The 26,727-nt window shown below is 43.4% G+C and overlaps 1 protein-coding gene across 2 annotated transcripts in view; it reads right to left on the bottom strand.

Annotated features, from left to right (window-relative positions):
- The window catches only part of hip1 (huntingtin interacting protein 1), a 55,170-nt gene that overhangs the window by 15,498 nt on the left and 12,945 nt on the right, over positions 1-26,727 (bottom strand). For both annotated transcript variants that reach the window (XM_039622273.1, XM_039622274.1), the window contains 16 exons: positions 15,727-15,790; positions 15,042-15,184; positions 14,877-14,933; positions 10,126-10,206; positions 9,267-9,343; positions 7,163-7,224; positions 5,923-6,063; positions 4,138-4,195; positions 3,886-3,961; positions 3,484-3,627; positions 2,200-2,297; positions 1,844-1,916; positions 1,572-1,755; positions 1,305-1,393; positions 1,066-1,182; positions 772-873 (listed from right to left, as the gene is read on the bottom strand). In XM_039622273.1, coding sequence (XP_039478207.1) covers positions 772-873; positions 1,066-1,182; positions 1,305-1,393; positions 1,572-1,755; positions 1,844-1,916; positions 2,200-2,297; positions 3,484-3,627; positions 3,886-3,961; positions 4,138-4,195; positions 5,923-6,063; positions 7,163-7,224; positions 9,267-9,343; positions 10,126-10,206; positions 14,877-14,933; positions 15,042-15,184; positions 15,727-15,790 — 1,566 coding nt within the window. The remainder of the gene's footprint in view (positions 1-771; positions 874-1,065; positions 1,183-1,304; positions 1,394-1,571; positions 1,756-1,843; positions 1,917-2,199; positions 2,298-3,483; positions 3,628-3,885; positions 3,962-4,137; positions 4,196-5,922; positions 6,064-7,162; positions 7,225-9,266; positions 9,344-10,125; positions 10,207-14,876; positions 14,934-15,041; positions 15,185-15,726; positions 15,791-26,727) is intronic.

The following is a 26,727-nucleotide window of genomic DNA, read 5'->3' as shown; positions in this document are numbered from 1 at the left end:
TACAGGAACAGTCAGTGACTAAGAGGGAAGACGATGAAAAAGAAGAAGAAATGGAGGGCGTGGATGATGGACGGGGATGGAGCGTGTTTTTATGGAGCGCGATTGTGACAGAAAAACGGTTATTTAAATTTGAGTCAGCGTCCAGGATGTGTTGTTACCATTTAAAAGTACTGTGTAAAAGTGTTGAGCCATCGCTCATTTGTTTAATTCCAACAAGCTTAAAAGTCCATCTTTGCTATGAGCACCTTTATTAGAGATAAGCCTTGTTTTCCCCTGACAGCTGTCTGGGTCAGGTACTAAACCTGAACCAGCGTCCGATGGAAAACTGTGACAAACCTTCAGAAAGCCTGGAGAATTATTGCTTTAGACCACTTTAAAAACGCCAAGAAAGTCTGACTCCTTCGAAGGAAAATCTACAGATCTGAGGCTTGGTGTGCTCCAGGATCACAGGAGGATACCAGCTGTATTTAACTTTGTCCCTTCTCTGCTGCCAAGCTAGAGAGTGACTGAGATCATTTAATAATTGATGATTAGAATAAGAGCGTGTGGTGTCAGCGCCCCATTATAAGACTTTATCCAGACTTTAATCCATAAAGATCACACAGGTCACCCATGTCATTAATCTTTTCGCACACTCTTGTATTAGCTGGTGTTTTTATAGATTAATGTTGAAGGGCAGGGAGCGGGCTATAAATTCGTTTTGTAATTTTCCACAGCAACTCCGAGATCTGGATTTAGGATCTGAGCGAAGAAAGGAGAGGAGAAAGAGACCTGCTGCGAAGAGGCCATGCTGGTCTTCAGGGAGTCCAGCTCTGCCCGGCTTGAGACCAGCTCTCTCTGGAGCTGCTGAAGCTGCTCGAGCTGCTCCCGCTCCTGAGCAAGAAAAGCCCAAATTAAACTTCAGACATCTTAAAAACAACAGCCTGTTTGGTCACTTTGCAGCAGAATATTCCACAACTTTACCAAACTCTGCACATCATTTGGAGCGAAAGCACCGAGCTGGAAGCACGGGGCCAGCTTTCCGTACACGTTTGGCAGTGATGACCAAACCAGCCTCGTTCTCACCTGTCTGTCCGCCGCCTCCTGAGCGGCCTTCACCTTCTCCTGCATCTCTTTCCTCACCGCCTCCACTTCATCCTGTGCTGCCCGAGCTACCGTCATCTGCCGGGTCACCTCTGCGTTCTGCATACAGACACACAAAGAAACACTTATAATTCAGACAGCAGATCCTCAGCTTGGCAAAAATAAAGGACACTAGGAGGCCAGACTGCGATCTAAGGATCTCATGAAGTAGAGCGTCTCACCTTTCTCAGCAGGTCTGCGTGGCTCTGAACCAGCTCGGTGTACTTCTCCTTCAGCTTGGTGTAGCGCTGCTCGTTGGCCTGAGCTTTTCCTGGTAAAAGTCATGCGAACACATACAGAGAGACACAGGCGCAGCAGGTGAAGCAGCTACGTCAGATGTAGAGTGTACGACCATGACCAAAAATTCTGTGCAACTTCACGTCATCACCTCAGCGGCTCGTTGTTGACAGAGTAGATAATGTGCCGGTGTAGAATAAATGAAGCCTTACTCTCAATCTCCGTCAGGCTTCTCTGCTCCTTCTCCGTGTCCTCCCTGACCCTCCGCACGTCGTCCAGCTCGGCCTTCAGGAACTCGCTCTCTCCCACAGCCTGCAGCCTCAGGTGGCTCTGCTCGGCGAGCTCCGCCTCCAGCTCGTTGACTCGCCCCCGCAGAGCCTGACACAATCGACCGCTCTGGCGACGGACAGGAGAGCAGGAGAAAAGGTCACACGTTTTGTGAGGATGCTGCTCGGATAAAGTTAGAAAAAGCTGCTGTTTTTACCTCCAGTCTGAAAGACTCCAGCTCCTCTTTTAGGGCCTGGATCTCCCTCGTCAGCTGCTCGATCAGCCGGTCTCTGTCATTAACATCACAGATAAAAATGAATCTAATCTGATCTTACAAGATTGTTGTTAACATAAGCAAAACTTTAGTTATTTGGGGTACGATGGCACACGTGTGTCCTGAACTTGGCGATACTTGTCATCTCTGCTGCTCTACATAAAACTGGAGAACAAGCTTCACACGGCACCATTCTGGCACCAGAGATTTTCACCCAGACATGTTTACGCAGCACTTGGGCCAATTTTATATACAATAAGTATTTATTCATGTCACTATGCTCCTGTGATGACACTCACTTGTCATCCTTGCGCATGCCGTTCTGGCTGTTGAAGTTGAACGGGTCGATAGCAGCCGAGGTGCCAAACAGGTCGTCAAATTTGGTCTCCAAAGGAGCCTGAAAAGGATAAACACACAAATCACACAGCAACCTAAAGTGAAACATGTCACCACTTTTTTTTTTACTTTGATAATTATGATAACTCATGAAAATCCAGCATCTCTTGTATTTAGAGTATTTCTTTTCCAGTTTGTGTTTGTACAGTTTGGGTTGTAATTTACTCAGAGTGTCTGATGGGCTAGTTCAGTACACGCAAGCACAATCATGGGGAGAACTGCTGACTTGACAGCGGTCCAGATGTCCATCACTGACATCCTCAACAAGCATGCGCAGAAAGAGCCTGCAGAGAAGGAGCTGACTGAGGCTGCGGTCAGAGCATCAACAGCCGCCACACGCTCAGACGTCTTCAGGAAACAGATCCATTCCTAATATGAAACCACTCGCCAACCAGAGACAGCATTGAAAATGTTTTACCTGGACTAAGGTCCTCTGTGGTTTAAAGTATCTTTCCACATAAAAGTAATTTGTGTATTTCATTTGGAAATCAAGGATCTAGAGTCCAGAGGGAGTCCAGTGTGTGGTTTCTGCAGTCTGGGATGATGTTGAGCGCTGTGTCACCTGCTGCTGTTGGAGGTGTTTGATCCAAAGTCAACACAGCTGTCTACCAAGAGATTTTAGAGCACTTTATGGAGAAGCCGACTTCACACGTGCCCACGGTTTGTCGACCATTTCATTAGTGCACTCGATCGACCCGCCTGACCTGAACCGTACTCGACGTATTTTCAAGAGGAAGATGAGAAACACCAGAGCCAAAATCTGACAAGCTGAAACCTTCTGTCAAAGCCTCAGTAACACCTCAGCAGTGCCACGAGCTGATCACGTCCATGTCATACCAATAATTTGCACCAAACTGTGCAAACTGTATAAGTTTGCGCCAAACTTTATAAGGTTGGACTGTTTCTGTGCTGCAAATCCTTTTATTTATTTTTTTAAATTGATCTTATTAAATATTCCAATAAGCCGAGACACTGGATTTCATGTGCATCTGAAAAACAACATAATTAACACTATACAAACCAGATGTATACAGAGGACATATTTAAATCTAAATCTATCCGATGCGGCAGAACAGCTGTACTGGATCCTATAAGAGTTCACAGGTGTCCCTAATAATTTGGCTAGATAAACAGATGGGGGACATTTAAGAAGACGGGATCCAGAGCCGTTTGTCTCGTGTGGTTACCGGCAGCACGGGGACGTCTGTGTCCACCAGGTCGTCCGTTTCAACTACGTGCTCCGACTCCGGGGACGACGACTCGGCGGGGATCACGACCACGGGGCTGATGTGTTCCGACAGAGCAGACGCACGCAGGAAGTTTGGAGGGTTCTGCGACAATCAGAAAGGCACGGGGTTATTATCTGTATAACATCCTGGTTTAGGCAGGTTCATCACAGTGGAATCTATTTGCCTACATTTTCATGAAAGCGTGACATGAATTTGCCTCGTGTCAGGACTTTCACGTCTATAACAAGTTGTGAAAAGCAATGGGATTCAACAATAAAGATAAAAAGCTTTGAACTGAAACATTTTTTTCCAGTTTTCAGTTCACGTTTACGTGTGGTTTAAATGCGCTTAAGTCCTCACCTCAGGCAACTGTGGGATTTGAATCAGCCTCTTAAAATACTGCAGGTTACTGGAGCGATAAAACAGACTCTTTAGCCTGAAAGCAAGAAGGGGAGAGATATAAAAATGAAAAAGAGGCAGACAGAGCAAAAAGGTCTGACACTAAAAATTCATTCAGCACGGTAACAAGAGCTCAGAGAAACTGTGACCAACTCTGTGTGTGTGTGTGTGTGTGTGTGTGTGTGAGTGAGACACTGAAAGTGAACTTCATACTTCTTGAACTGTTCCTGGAAGCGATCTCTGTGGCCCTGGAGAGTGTCAGCTGGAAGGCCTGCGAGCACACAAAGACAAGTGGCCAGGAATTACTTACAGACAGGTAGATCAGGATACTTTAAAACATGTCTGACTGCATACACATACGGAGGGATTTGATTAAGAATGCTTCAGAACTGCAAATTTCCACATCTACCTTTCCAGAGAGTAAGAAAAAGGCTTTTTGAAACTGAGCTGCTGGTTAATTTTTGTTTTTTTCCAGTGAGGCTTTGAAAGGTTTCATGAGCCCGAGGGGTTCTGAGGAATCCGTCAATTCGGAGAAGAGAAATGCTTCTCTCAATCTTTGAAGATAACTGTCAGAGATTTTAAGTATGCACACATCTGAGGAATATTAAGAGCCGAAGGTAAGGCTAGAAATCCTACAGCTAAATCCAGTGCAGTTCAGGAGACACAGGGCTTCATCAGCTTGTACTTTAAGTGGTGCTTACGAGTGAGACTTTGAATACAAGCCCATACTACAGTATTTACTGCTCTGTGATTTTACTGTTGTAGGCAAAATGATGATGTCAAATATTTGAGGTACAGTAATGTTCAAAAGTGTTGAGCCCCCTCACATTTCTTTATACTTTGCTTGGAAAAGGTGCAGTGACTTATTGAAGCAGGCAAACAAAACTGCATTGCAGTGTGTTTGGGATGATTATCACGCTGAAAATTGAAAGTGATGCCAATCAGACACTTTCCACGCAGTACTCCATTGTTTCCTGACAGCCGCCCTTCCACTGAGACCACTGCTGATGAAGCTTCAGTGAATAGTAGACGGATCAACTGAAGGTCCAGATGCATCACTCAGGTCCTGCATCAGGTCTTTTTCCTATTTCTTAAAGTTGTGACTTTCAGATGCTGTTCATCTGCTGTAGATAGTTTTTTAGTCTTTCCCCTTCCTCTTTTGTCCTGCATCTGTTCAGTTTCCTCAAATTTGTTTAACACCACGCTGAGATTTGCCAAGTTTCAGACTAACAGCTCTTTGAGAATTACCTTGTTGGTGCAAAAATGCCATTTTATGGAAATTGTTACCAGCAGTCTGTCACAAAAATGTTTACAAAGTGTGTAAAGACATTGGATCTTTGTTAGGTTGTCTGTTATGTGTAGACACAACACTGGCCCATCCACTGATCATTTGAATGCACTTGAATGAGTCATAAGTTAGTGTTAAATGGCTTAAGCACATCTGTGCTTTAGACAGATGTGATGGCAATGATTACTATTTACCTTTATCAACAAACTACAGAAGCATTAAAAAAAATGGCAGTTTTGTTCATTGCTAGCTGCAGACTTAATGTTGCTGTCGTGTTTGTTGACCAGTTTCGAACATTAAAAACAATTAACATTAAAATAAAAATACAATTATGATTGAAACTGGTCAACAAACACAGTGAGACTAAGTCTTAACCACTTCTGATTAAGCCAAGGATTTGCTCTCATAAGCTAAGGTCAGAAAACCATAAATGGCATTTAGGATTTTTTTTAAAAAGTTTCAGAATAAGGCCCGTGTTTATTTTCCTGCAAAAGAAATGGAAATAATCAGTTATCACCATGGGCGAATTCCTACCTTAGCTAGAAATCAATAAATGCAAATCAGCCCAGTCTAACAAGGGTTTCCAGTCACTTCAACGATATTCAAAAACTGCACAACATTTGCATTTAGTAACGACAACACTGAGCACCGCTGCAGTTATTGAGCCTGCAGCTGTGTGTGTGCTCGACCAGCAGGGGTGTGTGACTCACATGAGTGCAGCTTAAACAGCAGCTTGACGGTGTAGTCATACAGGTGGCTGCAGTCGAGGATAACCTGGATGAGGGGGGCCAGACGACACTGACCCGCCGCCGTCACAGAGACCGACCGAGACATGTCGAGAGAGCTGAACACTGTGAGGAGACAGACGGTCAATAAATGCAGTCCCAAAAATCAATGCACACACATACACACACGAGCATTAGTAATTATTGCAAACAGTGGGAGACTCATCAATCATACATGTTTCATGACTCAATCAACTCGTGCTCTTCATTTTACTGCTTCTGCCACAATTAACCAATAAAGTGTCTGAGAGCAGCACACGGCTCACTCTTGCTTTAAAAAAAGAAAAGAAAAAGGTTTTAAGTGACGCAAAGAGAGAGCAGAAACCTGAACACTAACAGGATTGTGTGACTCGCTGTCATTACGCCCCCCTCTTTCATTTCCCTGCTGCCCTGCTCACAATATCCCCAAAGTCGGCCACTGAGAGCCTCTGTGTAAAGCTGAGGTGTGGTTTCCTGCTTAGCCACAGCGTGTACACACACACACACACATGCATGCACCTAGATGTCTGGCCTCTTCACCCCCAGATGACGTGATGCTTTTTAGAGAACAGACCACAGGAGGAAGCTGACGACAGCATAAGAGATTTGGGTGCAACCTCGATTTTTCATTTGTCAAAGCACGACATGTGATCACCAATGTAACGAAGAAATATGGTTTAGGCTTAGGAGCAATATTAGGAGTGGAGTTGGGGACGAGGGTTTGATAATATCACCAGGATGTTGAATGAAAGCCATGATAAATAGATACCAGAATGTAATTTCCTCCTGATCATTCATAAATGGACGCACACAGCCTTCCCGGCATTTCTTCTGAGCTCCTGGTCACATCCCAGCGCTCTATTTTTAGCTCGACCCACACTTCAAGAGACATTAACCTGGGATGACTCACCCAGACAACAAGGGGGGCTAAAGTATAACATGAATCCACAAACAGCCTGGCAGTAGACTGAATCAGAAGAGGTGGAGCTCTGACGTGACATATATATATCATGACATCATCTTTATTTCTGCGCACCATTGTGCAGAGACCTCCGATCAGTCAGACTGCGTATTCCTGTCTGTGAAAGTGTGAACTTGGATGCATTCATCTGTGGGTGTGTGAATGTTAATGTGCACGGTTTCAGATAAGCACAGCTGGCAGCGCAGTCAGACCAGAATAACTTACCACCCAGGAAGAGGTTGAGCTCACACTCCAGGTAGTCAAACATCTCTACGGTCAGCTGGAAGCTACAGGACAGGAGAGAGACACGCAGAGCTCATTTTAATAGAAATGTTAAATTTTTGTTTTAAAATAAACAGTTTGAAAACACATCAGATCTCATGCTGGATATCTATACCAATATGGACTGGATAATGTGTTAGCAACACATGGATGTCACGTCGTTAGATGGAAATTAACATGATCAACCTAAAGAGGGCTGAAAAACACCCCGAAATCACATAAAACCCCCCCCCCCAAAAACATTATGCCACAGGGATTTTACCGAAATGTCACTGCAGAAACTCATAACGTTGCTCGTTAGTTTGTATGGCCCCCACATGCTTGTTTGCATGCCTGACAATGTTGAGGCTCATAAAGATGATGGATGGTGTGTCCTGGGGAGGTCTCCTCCCACCCTGGACCAGGGCATCACTGAGCAGTGCACCAGTTTCACGTGCAACCTGGTGGCATTGAAACATAACGTCTCCAAGGGTTTTTATTGGATTTAGGTCAGGCAACCATGAGGGGCAGCCAATGGCATCAGTTCTAACATACTCAAGGAAATGCTTGTATACTCTCACCACATGAGGCTGGGCATTGTCGTGTACCAGGACTAACCCAGGACCCACTGCGCCAGCGTAGGGTCTGACAATGGATCCAAGGTTTACTGATACCTAATGGCGGTGTTGTTGTCATGGATACACCACCTCAGGCTATCACTGACCCACTAACAACACAGTCATGCTGAATGACTTTACAGACAGCATAATGTTCTCCACGGCCTCTAAAGACTCTTTCATGTCTGTCACATGTGCTCAGAGCGAACCTGCTCTCGTCTGTGAAAACCTCCAGTGGTGGACCTGCCAATTCTGGTATTCTATGTCAAATTCCACCTGGACTCCACGGTGCTGGCAGTGAGTACAGGACCCTCTAGAAGTCCTGATTGTTTGGTCAGAGACATTCACACCAACGATCTGCTAGAGGTCATTTTGTAGCTCCAGCAGTGCTCATCAGGATCTTCATCGAACAAAGGAGCAGATACGGGTCCCGTTGATGAGTTAAGGACTTTCTACGGCTCTGTCAAGCTCTCCTAGAGTAACTTTCTCCTGGAATCTCCTCGAAACAGCAGAAAACAAAACATAACAAAAAGCCCAGAAAGGAATAATTATGGGTAAACTACCCTAAATGAAGTGTTTGCTGTGTTTATATGACAGCCCTTTCATGTCTTCCTTTTGCCCATGTTGATTAGATCCACATGGCTTGCAAAAACTAATAAAAGACAACTGAAACCTCTTCGCGTCCGTGAGATGGCTCTGACACTGATATACACGCCTCAGATTACAACATCGATGGCAAATCTAACAAATGGGTACAGAGCACTTATAAAATTAGATTTCTTTTAACCTACAGACGAGTGGTTTCCTTCTTTTACACAGTTCTTTCCATTTTTTCTGCTTTTCCTCAAACTTTTGCTCCTTTTTGGGGGAAAAATATCAAACAAAAACACGTCTGGTTTATTACTATCAAAGCATTAAAGAAGCAGATACCGATCCAGGACTGTTGGCTTACGTGACCATCTCTCTCCGGATCAGGAGCATATCCAGGCACTTCCTTAGCCACCATTTATTCCCAATATGTCTGCTATTGAACATCAAAATGTTCATCAAAGGCCAGCCACAACCAGTAACCACTGCACAGCTGCAGCCTGCACTCATTCAGGAATGCAGAGCAATCTCTCAACAACAGATCCGGACACTTGTGCAGTCCATGCACAGATGGGAGACTGCTTGCATCATGCTGAGTGGAGGCTATACCTCAAATGAAACATCTTCTGTACACATATGTGTTAGTATGTGTCAAAGTAAAGAACAAGCCTTTTGGTTATCCCCATGAACAGCCACATATTATCCGTGTGTGACTGTCCGGTAACAACTGAAGGATTTTGCATTTCACACTTTTGCTCCACAAAGCTGTGAAAAAGGCAACACTGGGGCCTGGCCAGCACAGCGGTCCTGTCTGCCCAACAAAAACAATACGAGCAGCCGAAGCAGCGACTCGCCACACTCACAAGTTGTTGACGTCGTTCTCTCCCGCCTCGTCGAGCTGTCGGTTTGACATCTGAAGGTTTCCTGGAAAACGAGGGTTCTGAAAGGCAAAGGCTTGAAATGTAAATGTCACGATTACGGTTATTTACCAGACCAATCTGATGTTTGTAAAAAGCAATCTGCTATTTAAATTAGGATTCATGAATTAGTCTGAGTACTGCAAGTCAAATAAGTTGTACTTATATAAGGACTTTGTGACAGTGGGGAGGAAAAACTCCCTTTTAACAGGAAGAAACCTCCAGTAGAATTAGGCTCATGGATCAGCAGCCATCTGCCACGAGCGGTTGGAGGTGAGGGAGACAGGACAAAAGATACAAACGACAAGGCTTTACTTTGAAACACCCCCTGAGTATTTCACACTATTTTATACTTTCACCCTACTACTTTTACTCGATTACTCAATATAAAAACATGTAGTGAAATAGCAATGTCAATCTACACGTAGTGATCCATTTTTAATAGAAACAACTGATTAGAGCAGTTGTTTCTAATAATGAATTAATATGCATACTAATAGGCATGCATCATATGCATGTTTGTCACTTTCCAGGTGACAAACCTCAACCTTGGCTGAAAAAAAACAAAAAACACCCACGCCTTCTGGGACAGCACTGGCACTGTATTCTGGTCCCTCCTTAACTCTACTCAGATGTCTCATAAAAAAGCTACATTACAGATTCTTGAGAGGCCATTAGTGTAAAAGCTGGAATTTTCTCTGAAGCCACCCGCAGAGACCTGCTGGCACTAAAAGGAGAGTCTGAGACAAAGATAATGAGAGACGAGGGAGAGTGGTGATGGGTTTTATAGGTCAGGCCAACTCACTTTGATGTGAAACTCCATTTTGGTGATGAGCAGTTTGAGGTAGATGCTGCACAGCTTCCCGTAGCCTTCACTCAGGTGACCCTGATGTAGAAAGACAGAAGAGGAGGTGAAGAAACTTCAAGGAAACAAAGGAGAAACAGTGTCCCCATGTCCTTCCTTCTAAAGGTCACAGGGACACTGTGTAAGGTCACTCTCACAGTGTACGGGTGAATGCAAAAACCCAGTTGACAACATCCTTGTGCCAGGAAGAAACAGAATATCTCTAGCCTGTGAGTGATGGTGGTAATGATGGTGGTAATGACATAACAGGAAAGAAAGAGGCCACAACCTTTGTCCCACTGACCACGCTTCCTGTATCCTCCTCCCTACTGACATCAGCAAAATTGAGTTAGTGTAATAAGGAATATCTTAGACCTCCACCCCAGTCGCTGTTGCTCAAGTAATCACTTAGGAGTGTCTCTTGAGATTTTTGTGGCTAAATGTATTGCAGTTGACACATGTTTACACTTGCATTTCATCAGAGTTGCCGGCATCAGTATAATGAAGAGAAATCTGCTCACTTCTATCAGTGGTTCCCAGCATTTTCCATCCACGCCCCATTCAGATGGACAACACTGCTTCATCAACGCTATAATACATATATCTGCATATGTTATTTGGGTGTACATTCAGGATTTATTCAGCCTAACGTTTAGGCTGTTATGTTCCATTAGCAAGAATTTTAGCTAACAATAACAATACCTAGCCAATTTAACTAATACTTTTCAACAGTTTATTCACACTTTTTGGCTTCCAGTTTCATCTGTTTATTTGTATATTTGTTTTTTTCTTTATACTGTTGGATAAAAACTTGAACAGCTCATCCAAAAACCTATATTTATTAATGAGTATATTTCAGCTGGCAAGCTAGCTATGTTAGCTCGCTATAATTGTTAGCTAGCTATGACAATTTACACCTTTTAATGTAATACTTAGCTATTTATGTCATTTCAGCTGTTAACTGTGTAAGTTTGTTTCTGCCACTGAACAATAATTTAACTGTTGAGGCACACAGTTAGCTAGCTATGACAATTTTCCAGTTTTAATTCATGACTTTAGCAAATTATCTTTAGTTAAATAAATAAATAGATAAATGAATAATCTCTTTATCCATAATGTCAGGAAACAATTTTCATCCATGCTTTTTCAACCAGGAAGATATTTCTTGTCCATTTTAATCATTCGTGTTTTCTTTCGGTTGTTATTGGTTAACTAAAAGAGCAGTAACACTAACAGTGGTGCTCAAACCTATTCAGGTCAACTAAATTATTTATTCTTTCCATGTATCTCTGGCTTCCTACAAGATAACCGGAGAGGGAAGTCAGTGGGGTGGATAAATGCAAATATTATCAAATGAAATTATTTTGAAAATCTTTTGAAACAACTTGAGACTCCAGTATTGGTTTTTAACTACACCACCAAGACTAAACACATGACAGCACAAATCCCCCAAACCAGAACGACACCAGCCTCGGTGACATTACTGTTTCATGAGGGTGGTAGATGATGCAACATGAGCTCATGTGGCTTTTGTCCATTATGTCTGTCACTACACTCTGGCAGCAGGGTACCAACAAATGATGATGAATATGATCTGCTATGATCACCACAGCAAGGAGGACAGTTGGCAGCTGTACTCTGTTGATAATGAACAAAATCCAAGTAAATCAGCAAAAATCGCACCTGTATATGTTAAACTCCTAGAAAGATCATTTTAACAAGTCGACACCCACCTGGATAGCCTGTTAATGCCTTTTTAGTGAGTACTTCACCTGGCCTGAGGTTCGCTACATTAGTTTATTCCATGTGAACTTAATCTGGTGCTTAATCTAACACCTTGTAAAAATAGCCTGAGCACTATATGTCTAATAACTCTTCCGCCTGTTTATTTACTCATGCGTTATTGTTTCTGTGGCTTTCTTGGTCTCTCAACATGCTTTTAAAAAGAAAATAATCTACTCTGAAAGCACTTTAAGCTCTGCTGTGATTCAGGAAGTAAAGCGAAAAAGCTACTGCCTCTGTAAATTAATTGACAGGATTTGTTTTGTTCATTTACTGAGCACCTCTACAGTACGTTGCACTCCTGCACACACAACTGCGATGCCAGAATAAAGGAGACAATAAAACACAATGTTTCATGTCTTCACATAACAAATGCAGTGGTCTCACAAGCCACTGCCAAGCTGCACGATAATGCCAAGCTGTCAGAAAACCATGAAATCACAGAATGATTTATAACATTAATTACTGTAACTAGAATTTAATGACACTTAAAGGCAATAACAATAAGGCATCCTTCATATAGCTGCGGAAGACAGTTTGGTTATACAAAACTGGTTCAGTAAAGACAGATCACATCTTTTATGACAGCAGCTGTAAATTTTACTGGAGAGTAGTATTACTGGTCATCACAGCAGAAAGCTCGGCATATTTGATTTGGCAGATTTCTAAACTGGATGCCCTTCCTAACAAAACCTCAGAGTGGTGTATGTCTCCACCCGGTACCTTTCACATGCTGGGCATATGTGTAACCACTACACTATGGAGCCACTGTAAATACAGGAGTAACACCCCAGGCTATACTGACATGGCTTACTAGTTTAAATGGTCACATTTGTTCCTATTGCATTGACTTCTGATTTACCTTTTAATAATGTGTATGTTTCATTCATATCATGTTTTATTCAATTCCTTTTTAGTGTTACAATAAAAGTTATGACTAAAGAAGATTACTGTATTTTTTCGACCACAAGGCGCATTAAGCAAAACAAAACAGTCTGATAAGTCAAACTTTACTCAACTCATTCTTCTTGCTTCCTCCACTTCTGTACTATTGATTCATTAATGTTGAATTATCTCGCAGCTGCTCTATTTCCAAGTTGTTTCAGTATATTAATGACTAACCTCGTATTGTTGATGGATTATCTCAGTTGTTCTCCTGACTGAAGTTTGGTCCGTTTACAGCATCCTGGCATGCGATTGCATTTGTCCCTAACCGTTGGGAACCCTCAAGTTAACTTTTATCAAGTGGAAAAAAGTTAGCGTTCATCCTCCAGCTTCACTGTGCTAATGTTATGCTAACCAGTGTTGGTCAAGTTACTTGAAAAAAGTAATCAGTAACTAATTACTGATTATTTCCCCCCAAAAGTAATCCCGTTACTTTACTGATTACTTATTTTCAAAAGTAATTAATTACTTAGTTACTTTTTAAAAACACGATTTACAACCTGAATAGGTGATAAAGCGATAGATCTTTCAGCCCAATTCTACTTTTTCTGCATAATCCATCATACAAAATGTAATCAAATGGAAACGTCTCTTTTTAAAACTTGTTTTATTAGTTTTAATCTTTTAACTTTATGCATCAAGCAAAAATTAAATTATATGCAACATTCTCTGACTGGAAGAAATTTGTTTAACATTTAAACCTATTTTCTGCACATTCTAGCACATAAAATAAAATATGTTTTTGTGTTTACACTCACTCTTTCAAATAGATGCAAGTAAAACACAACAGAAAATAACTAAAATCAAAGACTAGCGGTCCTGTTGCTCTATTTTCACCTGTAAAGCAGGACTGGGTTAGGCGGAGGTTTACCCTGGTGCAGGTGTGCCGCAGCGGTCAGTGGAAGAATCCGCGAGTTTCTCTGTGAATTTCACATTACGTCGTAGCGCACTCGGTGCTTGCCTGGAAGTTTAGGGGTTTAAAAAGAAGTTTTCTTCCCACGCAGTGAACAGTGGACACTAATGTTTTTGTCACTTTTTATGGAATCAAACTCAAAATAAGGTCAGTACTTCCACGCTTTAAATGCACGCTCATACTTTCTCCCGCACTTGATATATTATCCATTGTTGATCTGCAGACAGCTGTTGTCACGAACGTCGCACTCGCTTACGTCACTGTCATGAGACATTCTCGCAAAAAAAAAAATCACGGTTTTAGTAACGCAGCGTTCCTACGTGAAAGTAACGGTAATCTAATTACCGTTTTTGCAATAGTAATCCCTTACATTACTCGCTACTTGAAAAAAGTAATCAGATTACAGTAACGCGTGCCCATCTCTGATGCTAACATAGCTGTGTTGCTGAGGTAACGTAGCACATCATTATACACCAGCTAGTCCAATTTCAGTGATCCTACAAAAGTCACTGCTGTTTAGTTTTCTGCCTTCATTTATGTTGGAAATGGCAGCATAGCTGTGTTTTAATTTTTTTCATAAGTCTCTCAATCAGAACATGCTATATCATGTTTAGGTGGAAACTAGCGAGCTAACTTCCTGCTAACGTCTAATTCCGTTAAATTTCATAAATTCTGTTTTCATGGATGTCTGGATGTTAAACTTAATTGCTACACCTGGTAAAGCAGCAACGCTGATCATCTTATTAAAGATGAACGAATTTAGGCAGTTTTTAAACTCTCAGTGATGCTGCAGTGTTCGTTTGACTTTGGGACCTGAAGCGGACGGAGTTTTGGACCCAGATTACTCCGAGAGGCTCCTGACTACAGTAGCTACTAAAACATTTTTGACAGATTTTTTTTTTTTAAAGCGTGTACCACATAAAATCGGTTCGAGGTCAGTAAGCACAACCAGAATTCATACATAAGGCGCACTGTTGATTTTTGAGTAAATTAAACGATTTTAAGTGCACTTTATAGTGCGGAAAATGCGGTAAATTAGACTTATGACTGTGTGAGATGACATAATCCTTACCCACATCCTGCTCATATCAGTTAAATCAGCCTTGTTCCTCATGGAGTCCTTTATCACCTGAAGAAACAACAACGGAAACAAAGAGAGGGGACACATCCTTTACATTGAGTACCAGAACACAAACAGTTACAATAAGAGGGAGACAAAGTTTTCGTGTTTACGTACGTTCGGATGCCCATCCCGCAGCAGCTTGTGGAAGACGTGGCAGAACTTCCAGCAGAGCACGGCATTGCTGGAGAGAGGAAGCCGGTTGACTGCCGCCCAGAAGGTATGGGCACCTTTCTCATGATGGGTCCCCAAGATGCAGGGTGAGAGCGGCAGTCAAGAATCACAGGGCTTACAGTGTTTGTGTCGGAGCCTGGCGGAGCCTAAGTATTTACCAATCTTAATACAGAAAACTCATATTTTAATATTTGTTGCATCTCCTTTGTGTGTGTATGTTTTAATGATCTCTTTTTTGATGTTTGAGGCCTTTGCTTAGCTCCGTCTCTGTGTAGGATTTTAGATGTTAGCCGTTTGGTGCTGTCTGATAAAACAGAAATATGTCCGTCTAGCTTTCCGTTTGGTTTCACACATGACTAAATTAGCTCCGCAGCAGGGCCACGTGCAGACGAAGGGGTTACACAAAATTAGCTGTTTTGCACCAACACAGCCCTCCAGCTACAGAAGGACGATCCTGCACACACAACAAAGTCAAAACAAATGCTCTTCCTCTCCTCAAACAAACACACACACACACACACACACACACACACACACACACACACACACACACACACACACACACACACACACACACACACACACACACACACACACACACACACACACACACATTATGTTAGGATATTCCTGGCATGCTTCTCTTTGACAGCGACCTCCTGTGTGTTGATGGCCTTGTTGATGCTGACAGCCTGTGAAGAGGAGTAAAGAAAGGGCAGAAGAGAAGAGGGGAGAGAAGCAGAGGAAATAAATCAGCCCACAGCTTTTTTACTCACAGTAAAAAGAAAAAACAAGTCAAGTGTTTCATTTTAAAACTCGACATCCTTCCACCTTTCAGAAAGTTGCCTTTTCCCTTTTCTAACCACCTGGGGAATGAGAGGCAGCCCAAGTTTTTTTTATAACGCGCTGATTGACCCATTTTCTGCAGAGTTGGTATTCAAGGCAGCAGCTGAGAGGCCTCCTCTCTGCTGCTGAGGATCTACAGCCTCGCAGCCTGAAAGAGACGCGTGTGCTGCCAAATCTCAGCATGGAGCGCAGTCGGCAAGTTAAATTACAGACATGTGACGGTGCATGTAAGAAGAGCTGAAACGGTGCAGGTGCTTTTTTTTTTTTAAATTCTCCTGCGTGTTTGTGTTAATTCACAGGATTAGATGTCATCAAATATACGAATAGAGCAGGAAACAGTTGCAACATCTGCAGAGGATAGAGAACAGACAGAAAGACACCACCGACTACTCTTCAGCAAACACAGTTAACATTAAGACTGTAACCAGACAGATTTAATGAGACGGCACCAGCAACCAGACACGTGCGAATAAGCAGGGGAGTATCTGTCTGTGCTGTGAAATCTACTGAGGAATGTTGGCCAGACTGAACCTGAAGCTCCTCCAACTTCAGCTCAAATTTTAAGCATCATCAGACATGAATCGCAGAACCACCAGAAAAATGTTCTGACTTTTCACTTCTGCTCTAACCCAGTGTGCCACCGTCACCCAGCTGAAAATGCTGCCACCGGTAGCTTGGATGGTGTTAATTTCTGGTTGTGCTATGGCACACTGTTGGCTTTCAGGGGGTACTCTGGACACTCCCTCTCATTCTTAAACTTCCCTTTTAGCTAAAAGCTCATGGTTCAGGGCTATCATTTAGATATGCTGCTGTGGGGCCTCCCATTTTCCATGCATTTCTTTGCTACAGCCCATTACTTTTTGTTCTCTCTCTCTCTCGCTGTAGCCTACCTTTGTGCAGGCTCTACATGTTTCAGGTCTGCACTTCCTGGCCCACCAAAGTGGCGAGTATACCTTCTTAGCTGAGGCAGAAGCCACCAATCCCGAGCGTGGTTTAGCTTGGGGTTTCGTTTCAGTTAAAAGGGAGTCGTTTCTCTCAACTGTAACTTTCTATACAGGATATTGTTGGGTTTCTTTCTCTGTAACATAGGAAGGTGAAAATGAGGCTAATGCTAAACATGCTCTAAGATAACTTATATAACAAACTACTACAAAATTAATAAAGTGCTATTCAAAGAAAAGCATTAAAAACATAACCACTATTTAATAAAACAAAGCCTGGGTGTCCAGCAATGCTTGCAGATTGTGAGGCTGGACTTTGCACAGCACAGCTTAAAAGCTAATGGTACCATGCTAACATGCAAATAATAAATAAGATGAAAAATTCCTAATTTATCCCATATTTGGAAAATTATTTTGTTACAGCCATCAACCTTAATAACGTCAACAACAGTAGGAGTAACTCCTCACATACAATCAGGGGCTCACCAACCAAACCTCATCTATAGCAGGTATTGTGACTTCATTGTGTTGCCTAACAACAGCCTACCAATGGGCTAGAATGGCCCACTTGTCGCATTTACGCACCTGCATCCTTTTAATTTCAATACAATACACATTTGAATTACAGGCACCAAACTTAAATCAGGTGTTTTATTATATTATAAAGTCATCACGTGTCTTAGCAACCACCTAACAACAGACTAAAACCAAATAATGGTAAAGAACCTGGTTCTTACTTGACCACGCAAAGTGCTTTATACAACATGCCTCACTGACCCATCCATATGCACACTTAACAACACATCGGAGAGCAACTTTGGGGTTCAGTACCTTGCTCAAGGACACTTTGGCATGCACTCTGGAGCAGCCGGGGATAAAAACACCAACCTTCTCAGTAGTCGATCTAATTTGCATTAGACCTTCTTTACCTCCTGAGCTACAGCCACGCCAAATAAGTGCAGTAGCATGAGTAATAGTCATAAAAATTAAATAAACAGTGATAATAACTGATCTCTGTGACAGACAGATATATTGCATTACACAGACTGAAAGCACGAGGTATAAAACACTTCCTACATCCAGCCTCGTTTGTTTTCATTGTTTTAGTTTTATTTGTTAGCAGGAAAACACTTGCTCATTGAAACTGAAGTTTACAGTTTGACTCTGAGTGGAAAGCAATTCGTTTCGTAGGCGCCTGGTCAGAAACCAGAATGTTGAAATTATCCAGAAATTAAAAACAGGAACTGAAATGATCACCCAGCGATGGTGCCGGAAGAATAGCTAAAACAGAGTTTATAGCACCAGTGATTAAAGCGATGAGGCACAATTAGACATCTCATTCCTTCATATCCTCTATGCTAAATTTCCCAATTTCAACGTTACACACTGGCTAATTTTGTCATCATGCGACTGCCTGACGCATCAGCTAAGGTCTTTTTTTTTAATTTTTTAACTCTACCCCTCGACATTGCTGATCTAAGAAACATAACCTGACTCATAACCGGTTTTGTGCAATCAAGTTCACTATCAAAACATCTTCACGTATTCGGTGGCGCCTTCTGCGATGTGGAAACTGGCCAGTGGAGTTCCTCTTTGACTCAGCCTGTGGAGACCACCGATGTGCGGACATTTACTCATGATGAGAAAAACAGGTAAACATCAGAGATCGCTGCTGTTGTGTGAAAGTTTTCACGATGCTTTTAGGTTATGGCAGCTGGCAGCTGACCAGGAAAAAACTGCAAGTACAAATAAATATAAATCTAGGACCCACATCACTTCCGAGTTTTTCAGATAGTTTCTGTGAAGGCGAGGTGTCGTGAAGCAGCATTTGGATGACATAAAACACGAGGGGAAAACAAAACTGGGAAAAGTTCTACATCCAAACAGCTGACTCAAACGGAGCCTGAAATGCCGGTCTTCCGCACACACGACCAAACAGGGCAGCGTATCCTGACACTATCGTTTGCAGGGTATCTCCAGCAGAGAGCGAGGGGGATGGGGTCAGCAGAGGACGGGAGGCCTGTTTCATAATCTCACTTCCCACAGATGTTCTGAGTGCGCTCCTCCTCTTCCAGTATGTGAGCCGCTGGGACTGGAAGTTTACTGTGAGGAATCGGAAGAGGAGGAGGAGGAGGAGCGGGGTAGAAGGAGGTTGGAATGGGGAAGGGAAAGGAGAGATGAAAGGAGGAATGATCTGGGAGCAGGGATTTCTCTCAGTCTCTTTAGGATTGGCAAACAAGTGATGGAAAATTTTAAGATCTTCTCTGTGTCGAGCTGACCTCGGTGAATGAAAGGCTCCATATCTTCTTAGTCTGTCTCTGTGTGATCATGCAGATACACCACATGTTGATGTTCGAGTTATCTTCTATTGCACAATGTTCTGACAGCATCCTGTGACTGAGCTTGACAGATAACTAGACTCTATAAATATTCTAGGTTTACATCGAGTTTTATTTACATTTGCAAAGACAACCTGGGTGCGTGCACCTCGATCTGCTTCAGATTTCCACAACGCTACCAGGTGTCGCAGACTGCTGAAGAAAACAAAAAGGCCCGAGAGAGCCCATCTAGAAAATATTTTCTTCATACCCACAATCCTGGAACAGATGACGTTTGGAGAAGAAGAATGTGGGTCTGGCTTGTCAAAACAACGGCAGACAATAGACCGCCACCTCCACACGCACCGTCACTCTGAGTGACATATCATCAGCAGTGAAAGCAAGCAAGCAGGCAAACACGAGTTTACTGTTGAGAAAAATCTAATTTATGAGTTTGGTTCAGTCACAGGAGTGATTCAGTGATCATGAGAGGACGAGGAGGAACTCAGGAGCTGGTGGCTGTTTGCACAGCATCCACCCCTCTGCACTCAGGTCGTAGTCCTGTCGATGGCGAACAGGCACCACTACAAAACATAAAGGTGATAAGTGACAGACGTGGATAACAGAAAGTGCGCTTATACTTTGGGTGCAGTATGGGTGGGGACTCTTTATCAACAGGAAAAGCTGTAAAACTTGCAGCAAGAAAAGTTCAAAATCTATCCACTCTAAAGTTGTCCAGTGGGCCGGATAGGAGTCTTTACTGAGGCGATTTAGGACCCAGGGCCTTATGTTTGACACCCTTAGCGTGGCCTGGGGAGAGCAGGCACGTGGCGGGACACATGACGACCACCGGCTAGTTGTTTTCATACAGGCACACTGTTTTGTTTTTTTAAAAAGGATAAAGGTCGGTGCCGGATGTTTGCATCCTGACACGCACCGCTGGATACGATCTAGAAAAGCGTACGCGTGAAAACAGCCTGCGTCTGCTGATAGAGTCCACAAAAGGAAGGCCAGTGAGTTATAACCAGTCATGTGCTTTAAAAAAAAAAAGTTAGACTTCCTGTTTACAAATAAACCAGCGGGTCTGACGACAGAATCTGGAATTTTATGGAACTTTATGATTACTGGAATACTTTTCTTTGTTTTTTTTATTAAACAACCCTGAAGATTCTGTTCATGCACAAAAGGAAGAAAAAAAAAAAAAGAACCCATGCAGCTGCAAAACCCTGATTCCTTGCACCACCTGAGGCTGATACAGAGAATGGTTGTAGAAAGGCTTTCAGTGATGCAACACATTCAAAAAGCTATTTCTTCTCCAGAAACATTGAGGCTGAGTAGACTGATGCACCTGTGAGTATTTGGGATTAAACAGACTGAATTTGAAGCTTTACATGTGGAGGCTGGAACCTGAAATGTGTCCAAAGGCAACACAAAAAGCCTTAAATTAAGATAATATTGTCACTCCTGTTTAGCAGTTATGAACATATAGCGCTGTATTTATTTACACTTAAGAGTTTGAATACAATCTATACACACTTCTTGTGTTTTGCACCTTTTTCCGTCTTTTAAACACGACCCATATTTCTAAATATTATATTCAAAGTGAAGCTTAACACTGAAACAACATGTCTACACTTTAGCCACGACTGCTTTACATTTTACTGATGAGGGAAGTGACTTTTTCAGCATTTCCTGTCATGGTCACTGGCTGCTAATCTGTCACAAGCACTAAATTGTGACACTCTCGTGTTGTGATCTGCGTGCGAGCTAACACAGCCTTCAGGGATCGAAGCTGTAAGTTATAACATCGACAATTCGCTTTGCTTCTCTTTTTCTTTCAATCACACAAGAAAAAAAAAAATCAAGGGATGATTGAGTAAACGCCAGTGCAACTGGTTCCCACATGAGGATGACCCAATTAGCCCACAGTGAGACTTTGTACTTTGTGTTAGAGTTGAATGAGAGTGCCAGCTGCCTAGATCTCCTGGCATTGGCCGAGGCGGCTTGCCGGCATCAATAAATCAGTGGCCTATTAGCCCCTCGCAGTGCAGCCACTCGGACCGGCTGACAAAGTCAAATGACGAGCAATTAAATCACAGGTGAGAGGAAAGTGATTATAAAGCTGAGGAGCAAAGATCCGCCCCGAGAGAGTCCTTAAAGTGGGGAACCTGCGTCACTGCATCTGCAGGGGGCCGGCATCTTTTGCGCTTCCCCTTTCCGCCCTGAAGCAAAGAGTCATAACGAGCCATCAATCAATTACTCGCCGATGCAGCACAGAAGTCCTTTCTGCTTCTTGGTATCTACAGAAACATCTTCTTTTCCACAGTTCTGCCTTCAAACAAAGTGTTATTGATACAGTGTTGAAAGCACGCAAAGTCGGGCCTGGCAAGCACCAATCAGCTCTTCTGTGGAAAGTGCGGCATTGATATGCTGATCGTGGTCTGGCTGCGTCCGCTGAAGGCCCAGCGCACAGCACCAAGAGGGAGAAAGAGAGGAAGCATCTTCTGCCTGCTAAACGAAACGGCCCTCGCTGAGCGACTCCCTTCCCCAACCCTCGGCCTCCCAAACAGCATGTGACTAAAAAGCGATGTTGGGCGATTTGATTCCCATGTCAGTCCCGGAGACATGTCATCTTATCGTGGTCACTTCACAACGGTCACAGAGAAAAGACAGCGCTCTCGGATATTTTTGTCTCTGGCGCGCTGTCGCACATTTCATGTCAGCATTAGTGCCGAGAATAACTCAAAGCCAGTGATGCTCAATCATGAGAAAATGACTGTGGAAAACCTCGGCAGGGCCAAATGAGAAGGGGCAGAGTAAATTCGGCAACACTTGTTTTCACTGGATTTAAAGTCTCACGGTTAAGGAGGAGGAGGAGGAGGAGGCATCCTTAGCATGGGAGTGGAGTGATTAATTTAAGTTATGGTACTATGATTATCTGACAGCAGTTATTTAGGTGTGGATGGAGGAGAGACTCATGACAGGCCGTGGAGTAGGCTTTAGCTTCAACCATGTTCCCAGTGATTCTGACTCTGGCATGATATCAACAAGTGAAGCCTCTGGTCTTAAAACCTTCATTAAGGCACAGCTAAGAAGGACTGCATGTCTGTATTTAACAGCATGCGTTCCCATTCCTTTTGCAATGTTTCCTCCTTCTGATTTAACCTCTCAGCACACCCACCAGGGGACAAGAACCCAGAATGCTTTCACCAAGTCTGTCACTTTTCCCAAACAACAAAGCAGACACCAAACTGCTGTTATACCTTTTGAGCTTGTGGTCTAAATTAAAGACGGATGGCTCGGAGGCCGAGGCTGAAGCTGCTGCTGAGACCAGTCCGGCTATTCTGCTATAAAAAGGGTAAACAGCGATGGGATGGAGGAAGGAATGAAAACAGGAAACGTGCAGGCTGTGAATGCAACAGCCCTGTTAACGCTGAGGTGAGGCAGAGGAGGCACGGTCACTGTGGCTGACGCTGTAGGGGTGGAGGTGAAGGAGAGAAGGGGGGGGGGGTTGCAGGCACTCAGTCAGGCTTCCTGTCTTGGCACACCCTCCACTGCCCATTTCCTGCCTGCTGAAAAATGCCCCAATCCACAGCACCCCCCTGCCTTCAGCTAAAACCTTGCTCAGTCAAGCCAGACAGGGAGTAGCTGAGACCAAACACTTCGCTCTGTCTCCATTTCCTGCCAGATCCCCTCCAGGTGTCTTTGTGTGAATACACTCAGACCTTTAGGAACACGGATATTTAAAAATGGGCAGTCAGCGATCGCTAACAGATGACCTGAAATAACAATCTAAAAAGAAGATGCCATCTCTCCCCGCTTCATAGACCGTAATATTTAGACACAACTTATCAAGCACACACATCAGTTTGCAAACACCTGCACACTTACATGTGAAGTACGCACACTGTGAATAGCATTTTCTGCTCAGCTGATCAATAAAAGTCTGATATTCACTGAATGTGTTTTGTCTCCAGTTCAGTACATAAAAAATGCTTAAAGAACAAAATTTGTACGGTTTCTTATCTCTTTCTAAAAACCTTTGGAGTTTGCACATGGTGTCATACCTGGAGAACACGGTACTGTGCAAAAATGTTTAACCAGGCTTCACCTCTTATTACATTTGGCTTCAAATAGCCAGACTTTAATGTCTTATTTTTTTAAAGATTACAGTAAACCCAAAAGTAAAGTCATCAGCTGGAAAACGAAACCAGTGAGCTCAAAGACGTGAAGGGGAAGTGCAGATTTGGAGACGAGCCTTTCTGTGTTTGTTCTTATGAAACCTCCCTTTTACATATACACACATGACTTAATCCAACTGTTTAGTTTAAAAACACAGATTACAGCAGTATGACATAGTGGTGTAAACATTTTTTTTTGGACTATACCTCCGATGAGCATGGTTCCGGTGCACTCGGTATCTGACTTCAGGTTTCACACACTAAAAATATCCGCCTATTTCCTCGAAAATAAAACAACAGCCTTCATGGTTCAACATGCACAAGTAAAAGTATACGCGGTGAAACTGAGAGCTCGCCTTACCGTGGTGCATTTCACACAAACAAGCAGCCTCCTCAGAGGTCACAACAGCATGAAATAACAGTTTTTATTTATTTTTTTTTACAAATCCATTGAAAAAAAATTGGATAATAACTGGAAAAGTGTTTTTGGCCCAAACATTTTTCCAAGAGCGACTCCACCCGGCTGAAAAGGTCACCGGTCTGAACAGAGCCCTCTGTGTTGCTTGTTTCAGGACCATTTTATGTGTCGCGTCTGACGTGCAAATCTGCTCCCGTGTGAGCCTCCTCGCATCTCTCAAAATTCAGGCTTGCACTGATGCAAAGAGGGCAGAGTGAGAGTTCTTTCTTATGTGCACGCAGGGAGCAAAAAAAAAAAGGGAAATTACAAACCCATGCATGCTGCACAGGTGTCACTGCAGGCACTGAGGAAGCATTATCAACCCAGCGAGCTGAATCTGGAATGCAATGTACAATTTTATCATAGACTGAAGGTGAAACCAGCCACCAGCCCAGTAACAATGGCTGCCAGTCATGTGCAGGCCCCTGAGGCTGTAACTGGGAGCTTGTTTTCCACCTAATGCACCGAGTATCTCCTGTCCCATTAATAACAGGGCAATGGGTGATGCAGATAAGCCCAGCGGGATGTTGCAGTCTCATAAGAGCCCATTAAAAAGCATGCAAACATACAGCTCCGGGATGTTTGGAGCGTGCAACCTAACAGCAATGGGTTCATCGCTGAGGGCAGAGGTGGAGGGTGGCAGCTGGTTAAAGTCACACGTAGGCCGAAGGCCGGGCTCCACCACAATTAAACTCTCAGCCCTTCATCCCCGTGGCAGGTTTTTGGTTTTCTGCAGCTCTGTGTGAAAAAGCCTCAGGGCCTCGCCTCAACTTCCTGAAGGATGGTGACATCATGAAGACGCATCAGTAAAAGCCACATCTGTGCACCTCACCCCACCCCACCCCACCTCACAGCACGGCAGTAACTGAACATAAACAGGCGTCACAATCATCTTGCTTCCGTGGCTTCTTTTTTATTTTATCTAAAACGAACTGCTTCAGCTGATGCAACAATGGGGCAAACATTCAGCTGCATGTTAACACAAAGTTTTTAATTGGCCAATCAAATGCCATGAACTCAGTGCGCTAAGGTATGTCGACATGTAGAGAAACTCAAGACGACATTCTGAAGTCCAAACTGAGCATCAAACTGAGAAAGAAAGGTCATTTGATTGACTTTAAACGTGCTGTGGTTGTTAGTCTGAGTATTTCAGAAAGTGCTGATCTTCTGGGATTTTCCTACACAACCATCTCTAAAGTCTGGGAAAAAAGAGGAAGAAAATATCCAGAGAGAACAGATATCTGGGTAAAAATGACTTGTTGATGTCAAACAAGAAAGCCCGCAGTGCCTCGAGCTGATAGGAAGGCAACAGTAACTCTAACAACCACTTGTTACAACCGAGGTATGCAGAAGAGCATCTCTGAATGCACAACATTCAGATGCAGCAGAAGAGCACACCAGGTGTCACTGCTGTCAGCTAAAAACAGGAAGCTGTGGCCCGGACTCACCGGAAATGGACAATAGAAGGTTGGAAAAATGTGGCCTGATCTGATGAGTCTATTTCTGCTGAGAGATTCAGACGATGGTGTAAACAACATGAAACCATGGATCCATAATGCTTTGCATCAACTTTTCCCACTGCTGCTGGTGGTCTAATGATGTGAGTGGTAATTTCTTGGCACACTTTAGTACCAACTGAGCACCATGTCACCAAGCTCACATCATCTCAAACTGGTTTCTTGTACACGACAGTGAGTTCACTGTACTCAAATGAACTCTACAATCACAAGGTCTCAATCGAATAGTGCACCCTTGGGATGTGGTGGAACAAGAGATTCATATCATGAATGTACAGCCTACAAATCCACAACAACTGTGTGATGCTATCGTGCCAACATGGAGGAAAATCTGAGGAATGTTTCCAGCACCTTGTTTAATCTATGTCATGATGAATTAAGGCAGTCCTGAAGGGGCTGGAGCCTATCCCAGCTGCCTTAGGGCGAGAGGCAGGGTACACCCTGGACAGGTCACCAGTCGGTCGCAGGGCTAACAGACTGGCCTATAACTCCATCAGAATTTTTTACCCTAATGTCAGACCCTAAAATCCAATATCAGTGTTTAAGTTTAGGTTCTTGTACTCACCTCCACTGCACAGAGATGGGTTAAATCAAGCATGAACACCTCATCGAAACATTACAACACAGCAGCCAAACATCAGCATCATGTCATCATCTCTAAACAACACACCCTGCATACCTTCAGCCACATTCCTCAGCATTTCATCTCTGCTGTGCATCACCAGATTACCGGTGATGCACAGTCTGCAAGACCCACCGCACAGTGGCAGAAACAACATGTAGAAAAGCCTTGATGGGAATACTTTCCCCAATTTTTCTAGAGGTTCAGCTAAAATAACCTGTTAAATGCAACTGAATGGTGATGCACTAGGAGGTTTTCCATCGCTACACCTACACCATGTCTACACGTGACTGACTTCACGTGGGCGGCTGAGGTTTTTTCTTTCCCTTCCTCACAGCTGAGAGAGTGATTTTCCCGTTTCAGTTATGGACAGCCCGTCAGGATCCGGTGCATCTTTACAGCATCTGCTCTTGCTGTGCTTTTCCTCCATAAACTTTTGAGAGTCTAACCTGGTTGAGGATTACTAGAGAGTGGGCTTTCTTATCAAACTCCCCCCACACCACACACACACACTTCTGTACAAAAGGCTAAAAGTGCAACCCCTCCATCCACACTGGCTGTGAAAGGCTTCTTGTGCACCTGCTTCACCAGTCCAAGCTACACGTCTTTTGCATCATCCCCATCGCTCTGAGTCAAAGGAAGATGAACAGGCAAATGTGGAATAAACTCCACATCGATCGCCAGTTTGGAACCATCATTGCTTGTGAAGAAGTTATACTTTAAATTCACCCTTAGAGCCCTGAGTCT

Source organism: Oreochromis aureus, linkage group 14 (genome assembly GCF_013358895.1).
Source record: "Oreochromis aureus strain Israel breed Guangdong linkage group 14, ZZ_aureus, whole genome shotgun sequence".
Taxonomy (NCBI): domain Eukaryota; kingdom Metazoa; phylum Chordata; class Actinopteri; order Cichliformes; family Cichlidae; genus Oreochromis; species Oreochromis aureus.
The sequence above is the reverse complement of the archived record's forward strand: the minus strand, read 5'-3'. Positions and strand labels throughout refer to the sequence as shown.